This window comes from Trematosphaeria pertusa, assembly GCF_010094035.1.
Source record: "Trematosphaeria pertusa strain CBS 122368 unplaced genomic scaffold BU26scaffold_8, whole genome shotgun sequence".
In the NCBI taxonomy this organism is placed as follows: Eukaryota; Fungi; Ascomycota; class Dothideomycetes; order Pleosporales; family Trematosphaeriaceae; genus Trematosphaeria; species Trematosphaeria pertusa.
The window spans coordinates 1,872,627-1,894,880 of NW_022987219.1; the positions used below are offsets into that span (position 1 = coordinate 1,872,627).

At 56.1% G+C, this 22,254-nt stretch overlaps 6 protein-coding genes across 6 annotated transcripts; 2 read left to right on the top strand and 4 right to left on the bottom strand.

Annotated features, from left to right (window-relative positions):
- Positions 1-23: 23 nt before the first annotated feature.
- BU26DRAFT_520206 (galactose oxidase) lies at positions 24-1,697 on the bottom strand. Its single transcript, XM_033829247.1, has 2 exons — positions 1,444-1,697; positions 24-1,389 (listed from the first exon to the last, which is right to left on the bottom strand). The coding sequence occupies exons 1-2, from the start codon at positions 1,605-1,607 to the stop codon at positions 135-137; spliced, it is 1,419 nt and encodes a 472-aa protein (XP_033683530.1). The 5' UTR covers positions 1,608-1,697; the 3' UTR covers positions 24-134.
- A 401-nt stretch (positions 1,698-2,098) lies between these two features.
- On the bottom strand, positions 2,099-3,835 carry BU26DRAFT_336930 (CoA-transferase family III). Its single transcript, XM_033822260.1, has one exon. The coding sequence runs from the start codon at positions 3,779-3,781 to the stop codon at positions 2,351-2,353; it is 1,431 nt and encodes a 476-aa protein (XP_033683531.1). The 5' UTR covers positions 3,782-3,835; the 3' UTR covers positions 2,099-2,350.
- An 878-nt stretch (positions 3,836-4,713) lies between these two features.
- Positions 4,714-6,176, top strand: BU26DRAFT_605978 (uncharacterized protein). Its single transcript, XM_033835627.1, has 3 exons — positions 4,714-5,283; positions 5,558-5,624; positions 5,682-6,176. Exons 1-3 carry the CDS (start codon positions 5,057-5,059, stop codon positions 6,003-6,005), a joined length of 618 nt encoding a protein of 205 aa, XP_033683532.1. The 5' UTR covers positions 4,714-5,056; the 3' UTR covers positions 6,006-6,176.
- A 2,485-nt stretch (positions 6,177-8,661) lies between these two features.
- Positions 8,662-16,239, bottom strand: BU26DRAFT_565916 (UCH-domain-containing protein; the record flags this gene model as incomplete). Its single annotated transcript, XM_033833448.1, has 4 exons — positions 8,662-9,368; positions 9,419-13,671; positions 14,461-15,985; positions 16,035-16,239. 4 exons carry the CDS (start codon positions 16,237-16,239, stop codon positions 8,662-8,664), a joined length of 6,690 nt encoding a protein of 2,229 aa, XP_033683533.1.
- A 768-nt stretch (positions 16,240-17,007) lies between these two features.
- BU26DRAFT_565917 (SGNH hydrolase) lies at positions 17,008-18,188 on the bottom strand (the record flags this gene model as incomplete). Its single annotated transcript, XM_033833449.1, has 6 exons — positions 17,008-17,186; positions 17,240-17,651; positions 17,705-17,783; positions 17,837-17,876; positions 18,030-18,129; positions 18,171-18,188. 6 exons carry the CDS (start codon positions 18,186-18,188, stop codon positions 17,008-17,010), a joined length of 828 nt encoding a protein of 275 aa, XP_033683534.1.
- An 804-nt stretch (positions 18,189-18,992) lies between these two features.
- BU26DRAFT_565918 (uncharacterized protein) lies at positions 18,993-21,804 on the top strand (the record flags this gene model as incomplete). The annotated part of the gene is made up of 2 exons (XM_033833450.1): positions 18,993-21,692; positions 21,748-21,804. The coding sequence occupies 2 exons, from the start codon at positions 18,993-18,995 to the stop codon at positions 21,802-21,804; spliced, it is 2,757 nt and encodes a 918-aa protein (XP_033683535.1).
- Between the last annotated feature and the right edge of the window lie 450 nt (positions 21,805-22,254).

The following is a 22,254-nucleotide window of genomic DNA, read 5'->3' on the forward strand; positions in this document are numbered from 1 at the left end:
CAATCTGTTTGCGCTTATGCAGTTCTTCAGCTATTTAATTTCTGAGTAGGGTGAGCTACGGTCTTTTTCAATAGCATGATCCATACAGGCTGCATCATCATCCCCCGAACGGCGCTCACTTTAGACCCCAGCAGCTACTCCAGCCTCACAGTCCAGCCATCCCCGACCTTCTCGCCCTCGGCATTCTCCCCGCCCCAAAACACCACGCTCTTCCCATCCTCCATCACATCGCTGCCAAACCACGCCCGCGGCCCGGGATGCAGTTTCCCCTCCGCAGCGCCCAACTCCTCCGGCACCGTCATCTCCACCTCGGCCCAACCCCATTTCCCCGTCTCCGCGCCCAGCCCTGATCTAATAGCGTCCTTGATCTTTGCAGGCTTGATGGCTTCCTTGATGCTCAGTTTGGGCTTTGCTTCGAGGTCGCTGGATGGAAGCTGCAGGGTCCACATGTCGCTCCATTGAGTGACGTCTTTCTCCTCATGCTCCTCATGCTGTGCTCTCGGTTCTGACGGAGGAGACTGTGCTTCTTCGGCTTCGCCGATGGTGAACTTCTCGTCGCCCGTCATACCCAGCCTGGTGGTGGCAGAAGACGAGGTGGGTTGCGAGCGTGCGCCCAGGAAGTAGACGAGGTAGTTGCGGCCGTAGCCTGTGGTTATGGGGAGTAAGGCACCGCCATGGCGGGCTCGCGGGCCCGGTGCGAGGGGGTTTGTGGGGAAGGTCAGGGTTGTCCATTTCTGCTCTTCTTCTTTGCTTCCCCTGGATGCTGAGCTCAGGGGTAATATGTGCAGTTGGCTGCTCATGGAGTCGTCGGACGAGATGAAGTAGAAGCGGCCGTTTGCCACTGCGGCATTGCTCGGTTCGGCAGCTGCGGGGGGCGTGGGAAGGGGCGACCATGTCCGGGACTTAGTATCGAATTTCCATAGATCGGAGGATGCGACTGTGGCTGGTGTTTGGCCGCCGTAGAGGATCAGGGTGGTGGCATCGTGGGCGAAGAGTTTGGGGTCCTGCAGCGGACCGGGCTGGAATTCTGTCGTCGCTGAGGCTGCGGCCGGCGCTAGTTCACCCCATGTTCGGGATTGCGGGTCGAAAAGCCAGATCGAGGACCTCTCATCGATGGGATTGCCGCTCTTGTCGCAGCCACCATACACAGCGACGCAGTCTTTGAACTTGCACGCGGCATGTCTAGTCCTCGCCTTTGGCACTTTGCCGCCTTCCACGCCAGGTAGTGCGGGGATCAACCGATACTCCATGTCCGGCTCCGTGGAGGGGGTGAGCGTAACGGCATGCATATCGTTGCTTGCGAGCGTATTGCCGTTAGTAGTGCCACCGATTATGTAGGCGTGGTTTCCGAGGACTGTAACACTATGATGGGAACGCTCGAGCGAGCGCCTGGGCACAGCAGTCAGTCAGACTTTCTATATGGCGACGCGATGGGGAAGATACCGTTTGAGCTCTTCATCGTCGGCGACAGCGACACGGTTGTATGAGGCTTTGAGAGGCATAGTGGGCTTTGCGATCATGTAGCCTGCGACGCCGGCTTGGACGCTTGTTGATATGACTTCTTCGGCGGCGAGGGCGGCACCTGCGCCGGCTGCGACTTCTGCCATTCTTAATATGCTTACTCGTGGAATGTAAAAGGGCTTGTATCCGTAGTAGTGGTGCACTACGATAAGTAGAAGTGAGAATGTAAGAAGTTGTTAGATGCAAGCATGGAGAGGCGTACGTATGGTGACGGGAACGGGGGTAGGTGCGAGTCAATGACGTCAGATGTTTAGAAACCCGGGCCACTCGGTGCACCTTTGCTGCGTCTCGCAACACGAACGCAGCAGAAGTGTTTCTGTGACGGCGAGTCTGGATGTGTGAAGGTTTGTTCCGCGGCTTTCAAGTGAGTGAGTCTCTTGCTGCATGAGTAAGGGACGGCGACGGCAGGTACTATGTCGCTAATGCAGGTACCATTTCTGCACAAGGGCATCGGTGGCGATCGAACCAACCATCTTGAAGTCTCCTTTCTTTCCTATTGGTCTAGGTTCATGCCTCGTCGTTGACGTACGGTCATGGTCCGTCTATTAGATCCATTCTAACCAAATCAGTGTCAGCGCTGAATGGAGAGCTGTAGATCCTGAACTCACGGGCTCATCGTGAAATTTTACTTCATGTCCAAGGAGTCAGGCTTATCCACTAGGGCTCCTTGTAACCCGTGCAGTTTGCGCTAGAATTAGAATCGTCTAGGTGGAAGCCCGGTGTCGCCGTGCAATGAGCTAACTGCTTCAATGAGACCCAGCAATCAGTCTTCGCCGCACCCATAACACCAATTTTTGACCCGTCTTTTCGCACTTTGAAATTTAAAGTCTCACAGCCAGGCCGCTTCATCGCTACCAAGGGGTTTCGGCATAGTATCCCACCCGGTCTCCAGCCCCTCAATGGTAGCTGCATGCCTTATAACCTTCAGCTCTCCAAACGCTGTCTGTCGCGCTTCGAGATACTGCTCCACCTCTTCAATCTTCTTGAAGTCCTTCCGCTCGAACCCAGTCTTTCCAGGGGATTGGCCGAGCGAACGCATGTACTTCATGACGCCGGCTAATGACACCTGGACCTCGTACGCACCACCTTCTGTAGCACGTTTGTAGAGTGCCGCCATAACACCAGTTGCGAGCAGATACCCCGCGCCATGGTCGAAAGCCTGGCAGGGCAGAACGCGAGCTGCTTCGCCAGCGCCGTAGCGCTGAGCGTCTGCAACGTTGATGCCGGAGCAAGTTTGCACCAGGGAGTCAAAGCCCCGGTTCATGGACCATGGACCATCTGGTCCGTACGCTGAAAGATTCGCTATGACTAGGTGTGGATTTGCCTTCGTCAGCTCCTCTGGTGACAGTCCTTGTGCAGCCAGACTGCCCGGCCGGTAGCTTTGGATGAAGACATCTGCTGAGCGTAAGAGATCAAGAAGTTTAGCCTTGTCGGCTGGCTGCTTGATATCGAGCTGCACGGTGCGCTTTCCTCTAGCAGTATCTCGATCCAAATCTGGAAGATCAGGAAGCGTCGGCGAAGTGATCCAAAGAACTTCTGCTCCATGGGCAGCCAACGTCCTTCCCGCAACTGGAGCAGCAAGAACACGGCTCATTTCGACGACGCGGATGCCGCGTAGGCATTTATCGTCGGTCACGGTCGGTGGAATTGAAGGTACATACTCTCTTGAGTCTGCAATCTTCCGTAGTAGTATTGGAAAGTCTGCAATCGCTTTCGCCTGGGGTAGTGCATCCCACTCCTCGAACGACCGTAGCATGGCAATTACAGCTCCGTTTCGGAAGGCCGCGGTCTCCAGATCGATAGACCGCCATTCTAGCATCTTCCTCGCTACGTCTTCTCTTGATGCGCCTTCCTCCAAGCCCAGAATCATCAAAGCATTTGCTCGATGGTTCGGAAAGGAATCATGCATCCTCACGTAACCGTCTGCAGTCCGATGAAGCCCGCCGATAGTGCCCCAAGACGACGGTGCTGGTGTTCCGTTTAAGACGTATAGTCGCTCGGATTTGAACTCTACGCAAGCGTGCTCGCGTGGAACAGTGACCTTCGGAACTGCTGTTTGGTGACGAATTGAGTGAAACAAGGCGGCCGAAAGAGCGGAGAGAGCGATGAAGGCTTGCGCGATGTGGTCTACCTTGAAGAAGGATGGGAGGCATTCCGCATCATTAATCAACTGGAGTGAGTTGAGTGCTTCTTCCGGAAGCTTAAGAGTCTTCCAGATGTAGGACACAGAATCGAATGGTTGGAACTGACGCCGATACATTAAGAAATTGCGATAATGTGATATCTGGAAATACGGTAGAGACGGGGAACCGTGCGGAAGTATGGTTGCAGTGGTTTGCGTCCGACGATGGATACCTGGTAGCCGACGGTTGCCGAGGCGCGGGGCCTAGCGTGATGAAATGTGCTTAATCGTCACCGAACGCACCCGATATTCGGACGCCCCTCCTCCTCATCTCTCCTCGTCCACACATGACCGTACATGAGACCTGCTGAAGAGATAGACACGCCTCACGACCATGAGCTGTGCGTCTAGTCGATGAGACACTCTCACCGCCTACCCCCGCCTTTTCCTCCCTATATCCCGACAAGCTGCCTTCGGTTGTCAGTGACGACGGCGGCACGGCTGGCCTCCCCACGCCTCACGCTGACCGAGTAATGCTGCGAAGTGGGGGACACGTCATCGGCAGTACCTCTTACTGGCAGCGCGGACTGCTCAGCCGTTGAAACAGCCTTCGCGCCTTCAAGGCGGATAGGTTCGCAGACAGCAGGCAACGAAAAGGCAAATGGCCCGTGCGGCAACTTGCTGCTGCTCTCGTCCGCTTACTGTTAGGTAGCGTGGCCATCTCGCTAATTAGCTAGGCGCTAGCCGGGGACGAGCTGTTGCAGCCAACTAGAGCCTGATTGCGATTGTTCGCCTGCGTGTGGATGCAGGCACTTGGGACAGCACGCACACCATTGCGCGGGCCCGCTCAGGCCATGCGGTCCCCAACCGCTCATCCCCTGCGGTAGGGCACCGCACGCCACCCACTTCAAGTTACTTCGGCCGCGCTTCCGCTGGCTGCCCGCGGCGCTACCTCATTCGCCGCTAGCACTACTCGTGCTACCTCCGCGTTGCACCTCCTGCCAGCACTCAGGGATCCGGGGGCTTGGGTGCACCGGTTCAGCTGGCAACCAGGCGGCCGATACGGAGATCCTCTCTGATACGGCCACGAAGAGCCGCATCTCGTCAGTCTCTGCATACAACCTATGCCGGGCACATGCGCACGCGTCCGCTTCAGAATTTGGCATCACCTCATTGGTCCGTGGCATCCCTGTCGTCGACTCCGCGTCGTCGACTGTCCCATCGATCCCTTGCACCACCTTAGGCTCACCCGTCCCGCGACTTGAAATATCTGCTCTCTCGAATCATCCCGCGCGCCAACGCCATCACGCCCCAGGCGGGCTTAGGATGCACGATTCCGTTCGCTTAACGGCGCGTCGCCACTGTGATGTACTCAAGAGCGCTCCTCAATGCTAGCATTCCCAATACCGCTCTATGGCCTCTCAGAGCACGGCTGCTAGCTCTATCTTACTGGCAATATGCAAAGCACCGAAGCCACACCCCTATCCCAAGAATCTATGGAATGGGATATATAGAGGACGTCCCCTAACTTCGCACCCGCATCTTTCCCAACGGCTCACCAGTTCTGACTCTCATCAGTTGCATTCCGTTCCGATACCCTCAATGGCCTCCCGTGAAAGCAATCACCCTGGGCCGATCTTGTAAGTTGGCTTCTTCCTTGCTTCTGTCGTCACCACAATGCGCCGTTACCTATCTACCCTCTCTGACCTCTACCATTATCTTTCATACTCTCACCCTCTACCGATCGTTATCATGCCCATGTTATTCATTCATTAGCTTTCGCTCATCATACATGCTTTCGCTTATCACACATGCTCGTCGTTGTATTAAGTCGCAAGCATATACGCCTACTGGATTGTTAATGCTGCCATACCTTCTCAGTCATACCCTCCAGCGCGCTGACTTAGGTCGCAGGCCGAAGAAGGGGTCTTCCCCAAGCGCGGTCAATGGCTACTCGACCTGCGAAAACATACCTTCACAGGTACGCATCCGTCTTCTAAAGTTGCGTTGGATGACACTCATATGATGCTCATTCTAGACTTCGCCGCTGACAGCCTCTGCCCATGCTCACGATGCCGAGACGAGTCGCACCCAAGAGTCTTCGCCCCACCCGCCATCTCCACAACCTCTAGATGAAGTCGCGCTCGCTAAGCACACCGGTTGTCACTTGCCTATCGCTGCTGAAGGGGTCGAGGGGAAGGCGCGGGTTGACGCAGTACAAAAGGATGCTCAGGAGCCGGAGTTTGAGCTTCCTCGCGACTGTTCGGACGTCGATAAGATTGACATAGAGAGGTGGATCGATGCTCAGGGCGCCTTGTATGGCCGACTTGTAGGGAATCCAAAAGGGGGCAAAGAGGACTGAGTGTCTAGTTTGGTGATTCCCTATTGACAAAGGCAACTGGATGAAATGGGTATTTGAGCTCCACAGGATCATGATCTTTAGCGGGCTCTCCAAATGGAATCTTCTTCGCTGAGTATGATCTCTCGTCCGATCTGTCTACTTAATCTTGCCCTATGATGGCAATGCTCTCCTGGACTTGGGCTTATAATCTAGCCTTAGTATCAAAGCGGATCACTGATTGAGTGTGAAAAGCAGCGACTGCGTTTACCTTATCAGCGCCTAACCTACGCTTATGAAAAGTAGCGCGACATGTAGTGAGGACAGTAGTACTTCTGTGCGCGCCAGCGACTTCGCCATGGCTCCAGGATGGGCTTGGGTACGAGCCGGCGGTGGTGTGGCAGCGTGGAGCGGCCCAGAGTCACATATCCGAATGCTCGGCTTTGAGTAGGTCCTGCACGCCAAGCCAGCCTGGTTGGATGCCGAGAACGCCTGCTGCAATCCTGCAGGTGCAGGCAGGTCGGGTCGTAAGCCGTTAATCTCTGCTTACCCCACACCCTTTAGCCCACTTGTGAAATTTCGTCACCACTGCGCCGCTATGGCTGACTTGTTCTTCCAGCCCTCGCTTGGCGATGAGTAGTCGCTTTTCCTTTTGCCGCTCCAGCACTCCGGTGCTTGTCGAATACTTGTCACACAGTCGTAGCAAATTCCGCGCTAATACTCCACCCCTGTTCTGTTTTTGCTACCGCTTTCTAAGCAATGCGCGTGGCCCACAGATGGGTAGCTTCTATCCTCATGGAAACACAATGCCCTGCTCTAGTTCCAATTTCGATTAGCGTTCCCGCTTGTTCGACTTACTCTCTCAACCATGCATGTTGCCCATTCTAATATCTGGGCACAGGTGCGCTAGCGGTATCATGTCGAGAACTCCACGCGTATACTTCAGCATAGGTGCGCACTTTTGATACAGGAGTCGCTGTCCGTCTGTTTATTCAATGGAATTCCTTCTCATCGAAGACATATAAGCAATAATTATGGTAGCGTCGCTATTAAACCATGCTATTTGCAGAGAAGTTTTTCTTCATACATTTCAGTGAACGTATCCTTCTTGTTTTCGTTATCCAAACCAACTCCAAACTCCGCTCTTCACCCTCTCAAACAACAAATCCGCCTTCCCACCCAGGCAGCTGAACAAGGCTGCTAAACCCCAAGCCGTCCTCCCCTTTCTCTCCTAACACCCTAGCGACGAAACCAAAAAAAAAAAAAAAGCACGTTGGTCCAGCAACTCAGATTCGCCAGAAAACGCCTTTAAACTCCGCACCGCACGTACGCGGGCCTGCAGTAGAGTTAACATGCCTCCTAGCAATCAAGTATTATGCATCTAATCCCTCCCACACCCCAGCTGCCTGTCCGTGCGTTCTCGTGGACGCATTACAATCTTCCCTGGCTCGGATTGCTAGCGTGTCATAGTATGCACGGCTTTGCCAGAGGTGTTTTGTTAGGATGGCTAGGGTGTACGGAAAAGGCGCGCTAACAATCTGAGCTAGTGTGACGGTCCGACTCGGCTCCGACTCGGTGCTTCGGCCCGACTCGGCTCCGCCCAAGTCACATGACCCTGCCTAGCGCCTTAGCATAGGCACCCTGTGTATATAGAGAGCTCTCGGAGCATCCTTCTGCTCCTTACCTTTGGATAGCTGAATTTGACCCAACCTACCCTGCTAGCACCCCTTATCCTTACAGCTCGTGGAGACAGTGCTGCCTGCAGCCGACTTACCCAGCTAGGTGTTCCAGGGGCGCTCACAGCAGTGGAGACCGCGGACCCAGCCCTCACAGCTAGTGGGGGGAACTGTAATGTACATCGCATCACATCGCATCACATCGCATCAAATCGCATCGAATTGCATCGCATCGCATCGCACGGCGCCATATTTCCCAAAATCCCCGCCTGGCCGCAACAAACAGCCCCAAAACCAGCGTCTCAGTCTCACGAAGAAGTTAGCGCAGGAAAACCCGCCAGTCTTTCCACGATAATAGTACGCCGTCTGCCTCGTAGAAAGATAGAAAGTAGTAGCTTCCTCTTTTCTCACTCTACCCCCAGCCCTCAGCCCCCAGCCCCCCGCCTCTTAGCTGGTCGTATGGAGATGTGTGTACCCCAGCGCCTTACCTTATCGTACCACACCGTGCCCAAGCGATAAAAACCCCAGCCGGCTCAACGATTACCTACCCTCAGGACTCCGACGAGGTAGGTATTCGAAAAGCTCACGATCCAACAACCCAAATGCACTTGATATACCACTCTATTCAGAAACAGCTACTTGTCGTTAAAAGATGCGCCTACTAATGCATACAACGCCCTCCCTATTGCTCCCAACCAAGCAGCCAACGCAACCTCCACCACCCCAATCATCGTCATCATATATACTCATTCGTCCCACGCACCCATCTAAACAATCGATCATGCGCGCCTTCTACGGAAGCCGCCGCCGGCCCGTGCAAATGCATGCATGCATGCATGCCTGACGAAAGAGAAAAAGCAGCCAGCCAATCAGCCGCGGGGTTTTCCAAAAGATACTTTTTCGTTTGTGGAAAGAAGAATGAATGGTAGCCATACCAAATGCTTCATCGCCGCTCCAACTGCTCCCCGCAATGCTCAACCGTGCGCGACGCTCTTGCTGCTCCACTAGTCCGCCTTTACATGGATCTCAGCAACTTCTTCATCTCCATCCTCACCTCCCAAAAGCGCCGGCACCTCTTCTTCAAGCGGCGTGCTCATCCCGGGTGCTGGAAGGTCGTCATCGCCAAAGTCCTCAAGCATCCGATTGTCTAGGTCCTCGCCAACCCTCGACCCCATATTCGGCGCGTCGCTCGCGGCATCATCGTCAAAAACATCGGTAGTATCGTTTCTCCCTACACCCACGGCTGAGAAATCCCAAACGGGGTTATGCAGTGGCGCATACATGGACGCAATATCCACAGGCCCCTGTCTCATCGGATCCTCATCATCGTCGGCATAGCCCTCATCGTACGGCGGCGGGTCGTCCATGTCATCGTCCTGAGTCTCGGCTACGGCTCCTTTCAGCGCTAGGCTCCCGGCTGCGCCCGAACCACCCCCGCGCAGGACTCCGGCTCCCGCTCCGACTGCGAAAGCGCTCGACGACCCATGGGACGAGTCGCCGAGGCGCGAGCCGTTTCCCGCCGGTGACGGGTTACGGGAGTTGACTTCTTCTGAGTCTTCAGCGCCGTCATAGTCGGGATTGCGCCATGCGTTGACGATTTCCTGGAGCGCCGGTGGGCCTAAAGGGACAGACGAGCGGCGGCGGTAGAAGAGAAGATAGGCGGCTGACGTAACGACGCTGTCGGGGTTGGATTTCTTGTGGACGCTGGAATCTGTCTAGTGTCAGTAACCAGTCGGAGGGTGATGAGCAAGGAGAGCGTACCATTGTACTCATACCACTGCCCGTCAAAGAAGTTTCGGGCAAAGGCAGTGTAGTGGCCTCCTCCGAGGCCGCCGTAGTGATTGTCTACAGCGAAGAGATCGTAGACCAACTCCTTGTCTTCAGGCAAGCCGACCTTACCAGCCAGATCCAAGCCCTCAACAGGGAAATCGACAAGAGCGTCGACCTTGTCTCGGAACGCGCGATGAGAGGAGAAACGCTTTAGATGAACGACGAGGATATCAGGCGCAGTCCAGATCTCTAGAGTCTTGGTGGCGCGACGGAGCTCCTTGCATCGGTTGCAGTACCAGGCATTATCCTCGGAAAGAACTTCGCTCTTTGATGTTTCGGCAAAGCACTCTTCTAGCGTGATGCCATGCTTCCGTCGAGCAGCTCGCTTGGCTTTTCTCGCTTGCAGTTCTTCGTCCTCAAGGGTTTCTGTGAACTTCAGGATGTCCATGCCGCGTTGGTCGTCGACGTCTCTACCTTCGAAGAGGGCATCGTAAGCGTCTTGGTTCCACTCAAGCACAATAGCTTCACCCATCTTGATCAACCTCTCATCCTCATCCGATTCGGGGTCTGAATAAGACTGAGAAGGTTGCTCCAGGTACCGATCCTTCCCCTTCTTGGAGTACGTCTTGAGGTTCTTGTTCCGTCGATGCTTCCTCTCCTGCTTGTTCATTTTCTTGGGCTTGTTCTTTTGTCGGCCGCCCCGGGAAACTGCAGGTGTCTCAATAGACTGCATCTCCTCGTCGCTGCTCTGATTCGCAACTTCGATTGAGCTTTGGGGGTCGGCGGAAAACTGAGGTGCTTCATCCTCGTCACTAGACGACGGATTGCTGGATGCCCCAAACGACTGCTCCGATGACTCTCGAGAGGATGGGACGCGAATGCGTTTTGCAATGGGTTCGTATGTCTTGTTGGCATCGATCGTACTCCATCCGGTAGTGACGTACTCTTTGCTTACGCGGGTATGCTTCATCTCGAAGAGCTGCTTAAACTCGGGTGGAATGAAACTACCAGGTCGAAGTAAGTCTGGGACGTCGTCGTCATCAGAAGAAGCATTAGCGGGAGTCTCTGCAGGCTCCGTCATTGTGACCTCCACCATGTTATCCTCGCCTTCCACAGAACCGTCCTGGACGAGCGGATCGCCATTAGGCGATGCATCCTCTTCCGTGGTAAGCACAACATCAGAGCCAGAGCGAGACTGCGACAGGGAAGTGCCGTTGCTTTCGGAGAAGATGTCGCGGGTTGTCATTTGCCCGACTTTGCCCAGCACTTTTCTGAAGATAGTGTCGTAGTCCTTCGCCTCCTCCCGATTGAGCACAATGTATGACGGCCACAGCTGTAGTGTCCACTGTTGGGCCCGGTACGAGGATGTGTTTGGGCTGCGGTGAAAGATGGGTATTACGACCCTGTCATGCCGTGGTGACGTGGAATCTGGGATATCTTCGTCGGAAGAAGCATTGAGCAGCATGGTATACCGCTTCTTCTTCTTTGGCGGAGGCCAATTGCTCGGAACCTCGTCGAGCTCGTAGAAATAGATTTCATCGCGCTGACCAATGTTGCTCTCCGCAATAGTGTTCTTATCTTCCAGATGCCGGTAGAACTTGTGGCTATAAACCTCGGAGGCCATAAGGCGGTTCCACTTGACGCCGAAGCGCTTGCCCACATACTCCTTCAGACTCTTAATCGTGGCGTGCTTGTCGATATCTACTTCAACATCCCAGATCTTTCCACGAAGAGGGACAACCCTCACAGTATGTTGCCAGGTTTGCTCAATGGGGAGCTGTAGCGTAAGCAGGCTGTAAGGATCGAAAGTAATGCTGACTTTGTCGCACTCAGGACAGACCATGGTATTCTTGTAGAAACCATTGAACAGGTCCATGGCAACAGAGTCGTTGCGCGATTTATGAATGTCGCGGATCTTCTGGCCCAGGGCTTTGATTGCTTCAGGATCGTTGATGGTATTATCGTCCGATTCGGGATTCTCTGTATACGGCTTCTTGCGAATCCGGTTCAGATCCTCGTGCAGGCCGTCGACGAGGAAGCTGAGGAATTCCTGCGAATCTTGCTGTCCGTAGCCCGAGAAGATGGGTTGTTCACGGCCGAGTGTATATTTGAAGTTCTTCGGGGCAAAGGCAGAAACGGCGTGCTCGTCGTAGATCGAGGCTAGCAGACCTGCATAAGCTTTTGCGATTTGTCCCTTATGGCCAAGGGGATTGTCCGAGTTGATCTCTTCCCTGTAGCGTCCCTGGAGAAAATAGATAGCCAGCTCTTCCACGCTGCGTATGCACTGGAGCGCGGAGTTCATATAACATGTGTTACCCAAATTCGTCAACCCGACAGTTCCACGAGTTCTACCGCTTCTTGTCCGCCCTCGGGTCATGGGTCCGCTGGGCGCTGGAGTGCTTCTGCCACTGTTAGGAGTACTCTTGGTGCCCTTGACACCAGGCTTTAGGCCACCGTTCCTTGAAGTAGCCTTTGACGCAGCCCCGGTAATGTACTCCCCGTTCTCGTCGTGTTCCTCTAGAACGAGCACCTGGTTGTCGCCAAGGCCAGCCCCGGCCAGGGTCAAGTCCTCGTTAAAGGTCTCGTTGGCCTTCTCGTCCTTGCCGGTGACCTCCTCGCGCTCGTTGCCGATGTCGAGACGCGTAAAGCTGGGGACGTCGATTACCAGGGGAAGAGATGCGCCGGGAGGAGGCGACGCTTCCGGAGTCAACATTCCGGAAGGCTGCTGCTGTTGAGAAGCTTGGTCCGAGGCATTCTGTGTGGTGAGGATTCGCCATACGCGGACCTTGTTGCTGACATCGATGCCGGTGGACCGCTTTGCGGCTTTGATGAACTCCACAAAACTGTCGCTCCTGCTCGCAACCATTTTCTTTGCCGCCTCCTGAGTAGCTGGGGTAGTCTTGCGAACCTTGCGAACGGTAAATATGGGGGGAAACAACTCGTATTGGAGATTCTGCGACTCCTTGTCCAAGGCGGTGTTGTGGACATAGCGCCGGATGACGGGAGTGCCCTGCTTGACGCCGTACCAACTCACAATCAAGTCCCAGGCCTCAGATGGGAGGATTTCGAAATCGTACTCCATCTGGAGAGAAGGCCGTAGCGGTACAAAGTCTTCGCCATGCTGGTCGGCCAGGTCGTCGGAGAGAGCGGCTGATAGCGGGGTCAGGTTCCACCTTGGATTGCTTGCATCTGAATACACACCTGTGTCGACGAGATCTGAGTTGTCCACGGGGCCAATCTCACCCTCGGTGGCTGACTTGCTGAACTCGCGCTGCTTGCTGGCGTACTGGGGCGTCCGGGCCCATACGCGTTCTAGCCACTTTTGCGAGACAATATAGCCCACCTGGCGGTCCTGCAGCGGATTCCGGGACAGAGCCAACACTTTGGTCACCTGCTCTTCCAGGCTGGGCTTGTCCGCAAGCTGAGTTATCGACACGCTCGTGGCGGTCGACTCTGCGTTGGAGACCGAGGCCGACTCGGAGCTGGCCGCACTGGCACCGTTCGACGAAGCATCGGCCATTTCGACGGAGGTGGCGCGTAGGGTGGACGCGGCGGGGAGCAGCTTCGTAGCTCGGGGACTCGACTGGCCGCTGCCACGACGGGCGGACGTGGGCGTGTCGAGGTCCATGTTGCCTGTGTCGTCCATGTCAGAGTGTGGGCGCTTTGCGGGTGAGGAGGCGCGCGGGTGAGGGCGGTGTTCGGCGGTGCGTGGGCGCTCGGCGTCTGCCATGTCGGCGCTGTCGAGCGTCAGGTTGGCGTAGGCCTCGCTCGGGGAGCTCGCGGCGGTTGCGGAGTCGCGAGAAGAAGTACCAGACTCTTGCGTTGCTTCGAAAACTTCGTCGTGCATGTGTGGGGGGAGGTAGCGCGGCGGGGACGCAGAGGTGCGAATGGCTGCGGACGGCGGGAGCGGGGAGGAGCGTGGGGATCTTATGGCCGCACCGTCATCCGGTGAATGCGGAACGGTGCTCACGTCGCGGTCGGGCTCGTGGGGAGGTTCGGAGAGCGCAATCTTCCGCTTCTTTGTAGAGGCCGTCTTGAAGCTGGGGGGCCTGCCGTTGGAGCCGATGCAGCTCCAGGGCCAGGCAGAAGGGCAGCGTCTGGGCGGAAACGCGTGACTGCACCGCCGGACTGCGGACTGCGTGCTCGGACTGTGAAGCAGGCGGACAACGCGTCTGTGCGGCAGCTGCAATGGGCGTGGGAGCACGCAGGCGGTGTGGGTGAAGAAAATGACGGCGGTCGAAGGCCTGTCGTTGGTTTGCAGTTTGGGCCCCAGCCCTGCAAATACCACCCGTGGACGTTTGGCGACGATCGCGGCTTGGCGGCACCAGGCTCACCAGGCTTTCACAAGACAGGTGCAACACGGCGATCTGGCAGTACCTAGTAGTCAACCCCCCAGAGGTGAGCAACACAATACGTTGCTCTACGTCCAACGCGCCAGTGGAACCGCCAACCGGGTTGTGGAATACGTATACTGCGCCTGGCAGGTGCAGCCGCGTGCGCTAGCTCGGTGAATACTCGAACAGGGAATCCGTATCAAAGATCTATCGTCGACGGTGAATAAGCATCGCCGCAATTATGATGCTAAACTGCGTGTAATACAGTAAAGGGACTCAGGCAAGGGTGTTCCAAGGGTGAAACTTGAGTACACCGCCACCTTCATCGCCACCTTCATCGCCACCCCCAGTTGGGCACATGCATCTTACGCGTGCATGACGGTCCTTGCGTCCAACGCTTCTTGTTGATTCTCGCACCATCTATCCGCTATAAGTGAGCCCGCTAATGTTACGAAGCACTGTAAACTGAGTAATGATGTTATTTGCCCGAGTGGAACAGCAGCATGTGAGAATTCTTTGCATTATAGGTATCACGGCGTGAGAGAATGTCTCCCACAGCTATCTCTCTGCCTATCACCAATCCGCGCCAGATCCCTTCGTGCCCAAGTGTCTCCTGCCATGGTCAAGCTGAAGCCAGGCGTCCGAAACCTCAGCGTATAGTAGGGCAGAGTCCAATCACGAGGGCCGCTGAAGTCTCACTTCGAACCGCCAGTGTTCAACCATGCGAATGCCGACGCACCCCCAACCGGGTTGGTAGACCTCGTCTTCGCAAGAGTGGGCGGATTCTCTTTCGACTTCTCCCCTGAGATCGACCTCTTCAGTTGCGGCACACTGCCCTCACCCTCCGTTGTGTTGCTTTCTCTCCGCTTGCCGTCATCGAAGAAGCGCGACTGCCCTGTAGCGGCCGGAGACGGGCTTTGCGACAGAGACGTGGACAGGGTGCGAGCACCCGGTTTCGAGGGCTTCAGCACCTTGATTCCGGTGTCGCGGCGCTGGTAGGTCGAGCTTGGGGTTTTACCCACGTTGGCCCAATCCACGGAGCCGGAGCTGGCTTTCTCTGTGTCACGTCGCCAGTTGCTCCAAATAGCCGGTGAGGGACCGGACCGCGGAGCCGCGCTAGTCGGGGCCTGCTCTTGCCCTTCCTTGGATTCGGATCGATTTGTTGAGATGCCGAGGCTGGGACGCTGTTCGAGGCTTCTCCGACTTGTTGACCCATCATCAGAACCCTCTGTAGTCACAGCGCCATTCATCTTTGAGGCAGCAGCCGGAAGACGGTCGTCAGCAGAACCTCCAGTCGAGGTGCTCACCATCGATGCTGCAGAGGCAGATTTCGGTGCTGTCGCTGGCGCCGTACCCACCTGAGGACCACTGGTGATGTATAGAGATTTGAAGGTACGCTCATCCTCTGGTCGAACCAGTGGTATTCGAAGCTTGCATCGGTCGTCGTCATAGACGGTCAAGTTATTGGAGGAGAAGAGGATATCTGCATTATGTGCTCGCAACATATCGCTTCCCAGGAAGATCTGGATGGCTTTGCTGTCGCCGTCATCGTCCTCTCTCTCCGCTACTGTGAATTCCACGGTCAAGGAGGGAAGCTGCGGAGCTGGACTGCTCGAGAGAGACGATGCTGACACAGGAATGGCTTCTGGAAGGTAAACCGGCAGTTTGATCTTGCGGGTACCGTCGTTGCTGGCCGTGATCTGCTGCTGAAAGCCAAGCCGGTCAATCAGACGGAGGTCAAGATAGGAGGTATACGAGGCACTGCACACGGCTGCATAGAGCAAAGCATCGTGCTTGAAGTTGGTATTGAGCCAACAGCGTATGATAGCAGGAACCGACCCCAGAATGAAAAGGCCAGGAGCCAACCCAGGGGGATCGTTGAGGCCATATCCAGTCAGGCTATTCGCGCGGCCAGACGCCATCGAATGCACTGAATGGCCTGCGGAGCTTTGCCTCCCGTCCGACTTATGTGAATAGCTCCGCTCGCTCATGACGTGGCCGCCCATGCCGCTGCCAGTGCGGGGTATCAAGTCCAGCGATGACCGGGATGCATGTGCCCAGTGGCCGTGGTTGGCAGTCTCGTCGAAGCGGACGCTGTTCGCGCGCGATGTAGTTCCAATACGGCGGGGCTCATCGTCGGCATCGAGCTGCAGGTTGCCGATGAGGTTGTTCGAGTGGTCGTCGAAGTTGGAAAAGTGCTCCGCCGTCGGCTGCTGGAGAGGAACTAGAAGAAGATTAACAGAAGCTTTAGGGGATATGAGAATATGCCGCACCTTGCTGCGGGGTCCCACTCAAGACCGAGGGGAAAGGCGAAGAGGTCCCCCAGACGTTCTTCAGGCGTGAGTCCTCCTCGTGCCTGCGTTCCAGACGAGAAACGCGGTCGGCCAGGTCAGTTTGGCTTTGCTGCACCCGGAGCATCTCGTTTTGGAAGCGCCAGAAGTCGTCTCGGGGCTGGAAGGCACCGCTCTCTGGATCCATCCCCGGGGCCCACGCATCCCTCAGCCGGCGTGCTCAGCGGCGACACCTGCCCTCCTCCACGGCACCGAGGCCCGAATGCACGGCACTGCCGTCAACTGCCACAAATGCCTCAAGTGTCCACAGCGCGATCCTACTGTCTTGACAATTTGTGTTTATTGGTATCCGCTCGGGGAGGATCGAGGTAGGTTGCTCTAGCGGACGTGGGGAAGCGGGGACAGCAAGGAAGCGATATTTGCGCGCTGAAGTGTCGCTCTAGTAGGATGGAGGCCGATCGCACGGGAGCGACGCTACGATGGCGAAGGCGGACTCTTGAGGCCGGTCGCTGCTGGGTTCGCGAGGGTTGGTCGGTCGGGATAGTTTAATGCCGCAGGCTGACGGCTGAGATGGATATCGGAGGCTGCAGAGGGAGGGGCGAAATGATCAGCAAATCATCTACACCGCAAAGAAACGAATTTTGCAGGGAAGTTGTGAGGTGAATCAACAGCAGAAGCGTGGGGTCAAAGTCGTGGTTTTGAGGTCGGCATGGACTACGCCACTAGGCAAGACCGCCTAGCGCTCCTGCACCCCGTCCGTGCATATGATTGGGGAAGGGTCCGATTGAACCGCAACCCCGGCTCAAGAGCTTAATCGGGCGGATATTCGGGGATGTCTCTATTTGAATGCAGAGAGCCGCCATCTACTCCCTCTCAACACTGTTCAAGAAACCTTCGCACGTTCTGTAGGCAGCCCGGCCTATGACTGGCCGTCAGGGTGGCGAAGCCTGTTGCTTCATGATGTCGCATTCTCCGATGCTGCCCATGCTGCCCATGCTTCCCAGGCGGCTGCGTCATTCCAAGCCGGAAAGACCATATCGGTCTTTGCAGGTAGGTGCTCCGGCCACTTGCCAGCAATCGCCTTCATCACTCCCTGGAAGAGCACGTCGTATCCGGCGGGGTTGAAGTGAAGACCTACAGCATGTTAGAAACATTCTGCAGCCCCGGCAGGTATAGGGGACGCGCACCATCGTACATGAGCTCGACCAGAGCATCGTTCTGCGGGGCGTCCATAGAGCCAGGAATAACATCGCCAGACTTCCATGTACTCGCATCAAAGTCGGCCTTCGACATGAAGGCTTTCCACAGATTCACCACAGGCACACCAATCCTCTCGCCGACCTCGCAAGCCGCATCAGCATAGCTTTTGGTGCTAGGGGCCATTCGGGACAAGGACTTCATCCCCTTCTCCCTATCGCTGAGGAGTTGGAGATGCTCGTTGATCGGCGGCGGCGCAACAAGAATAGTTCGAGCGCCATGGGCTAGGATGAGCGGGTGAGTGATGATCTTCTCCAGGTTGTCCTTGTATTCCTCCAGAGGGACGTGTTGGTTGTTCTCTGCTTCCGCTAGCGAGGCATCGTTGGCGCCGAAGAAGACCATCTGGAGGGATTAGTACTGCTGGGACCCGAGGACACCAAGCAGGTATGCCGTACCAAGAATCTAATGCGAGCGTTATCGGGAGAGGGAATGATGCTGGGTAGCACCCTCAGCGCCTGCCTGGTGTTGTACCCGCTGCACAGCTTTAGTGTCCGTACGAGACCGAGATAGCTCCTCCACACGGTTACCTGAATCCACGATTGACAACATCGAGACGCCGAATGTACGCTTGGAGGGATTAGAGAATGGAGAACGCGGTGTCGTTGTAGGAGAAGAGCTTTAAATAGAAAACATGTGGAACTAAAGATAAACTGACATGCGGACCAATCATCAAAGCTGAAAAGACAAGCAATCCGAAGCAAGGTATATAATGGTACGTACCATGCTGCAATGCTGCCGAGAAGCCAAAGCCGCGCTCCTGGTTGAACGAGTCCTGCGTTATCGAGTCCCCGAAGAGGAGGAATTGATGGTACGGCGACGGCTATGGTTGGCTCTGTGTCAGAGATGCGGTCTGCGGTGCACTCTCGGAACGCTCACCATCGCGATCCAAGGTGCGTCCGGAACGACGATCGCAGAAGCCCCGCGACAAGTTGCACCGAGTAGGAACCTGCTGATACCGCTCTGGGTGGTCTCCAAGATGGAGTCTCAGTCCACCGTAGAGGATTCCGGAAGCGTCTTATAGACAACGGCCGCTGACGCAAACACACTGGGGGGACGCCCGGATTTGTTTGCCCACAATCGCCCACGGTGGAGGAGTGGTGGTCGACGAGGGCGGGCGCTGATTGGGGGGCGGCTTCCGAGAGGCTAGAGGCTAGAGGCTGGTGACACCTGGACCCTGCAGCACGATGACGAAAAGCCGCTAGAAGTATTACGAAGTACACCGAGGCAGCCGACACACGATCACACGCCCTCCATCGTGGGCTCCACCGCCTTGGCTGCGACCACAAATACTCGCGCGCACACTCTGCCGCGCCGACTGTCTTTATCGCTGCGCCGTTCTCTCTTCTTTGTTTGAGGCTCTCGCTGCGCCTGCGAGTTGGACGTGCCCCCCGTGACCCCGTCCGCGTGTTTCATCCCGGCCCGATCTGCGATGCTCCTCCTGGTATGTTTGTGCGGTAGCCCAACCGACTCCAGGCCCGCCAAGGGCCGTGCGAGCGGATCCCATGGCGGGATGAATGAGCCACAGCCTCCCAAACATGACACCTCCATCACAAATGCCCTGACTGCCTCCGCCCTCCAGGTGACCGCTGCAGCTGCCCGGGCCGGCGCAGCACGCCTCCTTGCTCCTCCGCTGACAGTCGCGCTTTCCCAGTCTCCCAGAGCTCGCCCGTCCCCACGTCCACCATGCCCAAGTCCGTAATTTCCTATCACAGCGTCGACCAGCAGAGCAACGACGATGACGGCGGCGGCTACGACCAGTCCTCCTGGCTGGAGCAGCAGGAGCGGAGCGACACCATCAGCAGCACCACTCCCACCTCGCCCATGCTCACATTCCGCTCGCTGAGACAGAACCGGGCGTCCGAGAACGATCTCGCCAGACACAACGCCACAGAGCGGTCGAGCTTGCTAGGCAATGCACAGAACTCACGATCGTACGCAAGCATACCGGCCACGGTGCCGGGCACCCCGCGGCCCCACACCGTACGGCACAACAGCCAGCTCCATACCGGCCAGCGGATGCGCCATAGTCGGGCAGGCTCCATCAGTCGCACCTTCAGCCAGCGGCTGGTGGACGCGCTGGGCGAGCGGGGTGCGCCCGGCTCGCTGGAGAACAGCATGCACGCGTCGAGGCCGTCTCTGTTCCACGACGATCGCGTGTGGTACGACCAGTTCACGTCGACCGACTGGGTGCACGACAGCATCGCCGACGCATACCGGGTGAAAGCCCTGCGCAGCCGGAAAGACCTCAGAGGGCGGCTGGCGGCATGGTTCGACGGTGCCCAAGGCTGGATCCTCGTGGCTCTTATCGGCATCCTCACCGCCTGCGTCGCCTACCTCGTCAACATCACCGAGACCACCCTGTTCGACTGGAAGCAGGGATACTGCACACAGGGATGGTACAAGAACAAAAAGAGCTGCTGTGACGGGGCCTCTCTCTGTGAAGCCTGGGTACACTGGTCCCGCGTGCTCCGCAGCGACTGCCTGGACAAGGCCAACACGCAGTTTGCCGCCTTTGTGCTCTCCGTCGTAGTGCTTTCTATGGCGTCATGCGTGCTGACCCTGGCGACCAAGACCGTCATTCCTTCCGCAATCTCCCTGGCGACGCTCGACGAGAATCTCGGGGCCGACGTCCGCGACTCCGATCGCGACGAGGAGGGCCGCAAGCGAAGCTCAGACCCTGAGATCAGCTTTAATGAATCGCAGATGCGTCCTCCCATGGTCTACTATTCCGCCGCCGGCAGCGGAGTGGCCGAGGTCAAGGTCATCCTCAGCGGATTCGTCCTTCACGGCTACCTCGGAGTGCGCACTCTAGTCATCAAAACCCTAGGCTTGATTCTCAGCGTGGCATCCGGTCTCAGTCTTGGCAAAGAAGGCCCCTACGTCCACATCGCTACGTGCATCGGCAACATCGCGTGTCGTATCTTCTCCAAATACAGCAGCAACGACGGGAAGCGCAGGGAGATCCTCAGTGCGAGTGCTGCTGGAGGAGTGGCTGTTGCATTTGGTGCTCCCATTGGCGGCGTTCTCTTCAGCTTAGAAGAGGTCAGCTACTACTTCCCGTCCAAGACCCTCTTCCGCACCTTCTTCTGCTGCATTGCAGCCGCGCTTTCGCTGAAATTCTTGAATCCCTACGGTACCAACAAAATCGTTCTTTTCGAGGTCCGCTATCTGGTCGACTGGAAGTCCTTTGAAATGATCGCTTTCATCTTCACTGGTGCATTGGGCGGCGTTTTGGGAGCGCTCTTCATCAAAGCGTCCCGCATCTGGGCTCGCACTTTCCGGCGCATTCCCGTCATCAAGAAATATCCGATACTCGAGGTTTTCCTCGTTGCACTTGTCACCGGACTGCTCAGCTTCTGGAATAGATACACGAAGCTTCCCGTCGCAGAGCTGCTCTTCGAGCTAGCCAGCCCTTGTGACACATTCACCGATTCTGGTGACGGCCTCTGTCCCACAAGGGAACACATTCCCGATGTTCTCAAGCTATTGCTCATTGCATTCGTCATCAAGGCAGGCCTCACAGTCATTACCTTTGGTATCAAGGTGCCGGCCGGCATCTACGTGCCGTCCATGGTCGTTGGTGGCTTAGCAGGACGAATGGTCGGTCACCTCGTGCAGTTGTTTGCTCTGCGCTTCGCGGATGCAGGCTTATTTGGGCATTGCGATCCCGCAGGGCCACCTGGCTCATGTGTCGTTCCAGGAGTGTACGCAATGGTTGCCGCCGGAGCCACCATGACCGGCGTTACTCGCTTAACTGTGACACTCGCTGTCATCCTTTTCGAGCTTACAGGCAGTTTAGATCACGTCCTCCCTTTTTCCCTCGGCATCTTGGTTGCGAAATGGGTTGCCGATGCCATTGAGCCCCTTAGCATCTACGACCTCCTAACCGATATGAACTCGTACCCTTTCCTCGACAACAAGGTCCGACCCATCTTTACCTCAGAACTAGGCGATATTATACCGAGAAGCCGAGGTGAGCGTATAATCGACGTCTCTGAGTCGGCACTCGTTCCGGCTAGCGTGCTTCGTCAAAAGCAGCAGTATCTCCAGATGGCCGGCGAAATCGATGGTGGCCTTCCCATCATTAAGCATGGCGTCCTCGTCGGTCTCATTCCAGCTCCTGATCTCGAGTTCGCCCTTGATAAACTTGAGAACGAGGATAACACGCTCTGTCTCATGTCTCCGCACGTCGATTGGGCTGCTGGGAGAGAGCATATGGGCGAGCAGAACGAGGACGAAGAGAAGAGTGATTTCACACCTTACATTGACCCAGCGCCGGTGTCACTGGATGTGCATTCGCCCATGGACCTTGTCTATGAGTGCTTCGTCAAGCTTGGTTTGCGCTACGTCTGCGTGCTCAGGGACGGGAAATTTGCGGGTCTGGTAAGACATTCCTGCTAGTTGCATCACTAGAAGCGTGCTGCTAACCTGTTGCTAGATGCACAAGAAAGCCTTCGTCAAATACATCAAAGAGCTGGAGGAGAACGAGAAATGAGCTCGTCGGCTACTAGACGTCTTCATCCTTGTGTTTCCCTTCTCTGTCTTGTCCTCACGGAACTTTCTCCTTCTCTTTATTCCAATTTTCAAATACCACCGTTTGCCGTCGAGTCTTTGTATTGATATCCCTTTGCAGCGTCGAACAGCATGATGCACGATGGAGTTTCTGGGCATTACCTGGGCGTATTTCCTTTTGTCATGGGAAGAATATCTTTTTAGAGAAGAGGAAGCATATCATGGCAAGACTAATGTGGGGCTAGATTGACCGCCAGATGAGTGCAGCAGGTACAGCGCAAGCTCCCAAAATACAGGAGGTTTATCCTGCTCATCTGCTCCTAGTGTTGTTTCTCAGTGCAGTGCTAACGCGGAGCAGGGACAGGTGGGCCAATTAAATCTGACTAGGGCTTGGAATATGCCTCTCTAAGCGAGATTTCAGCCTTATGCCACA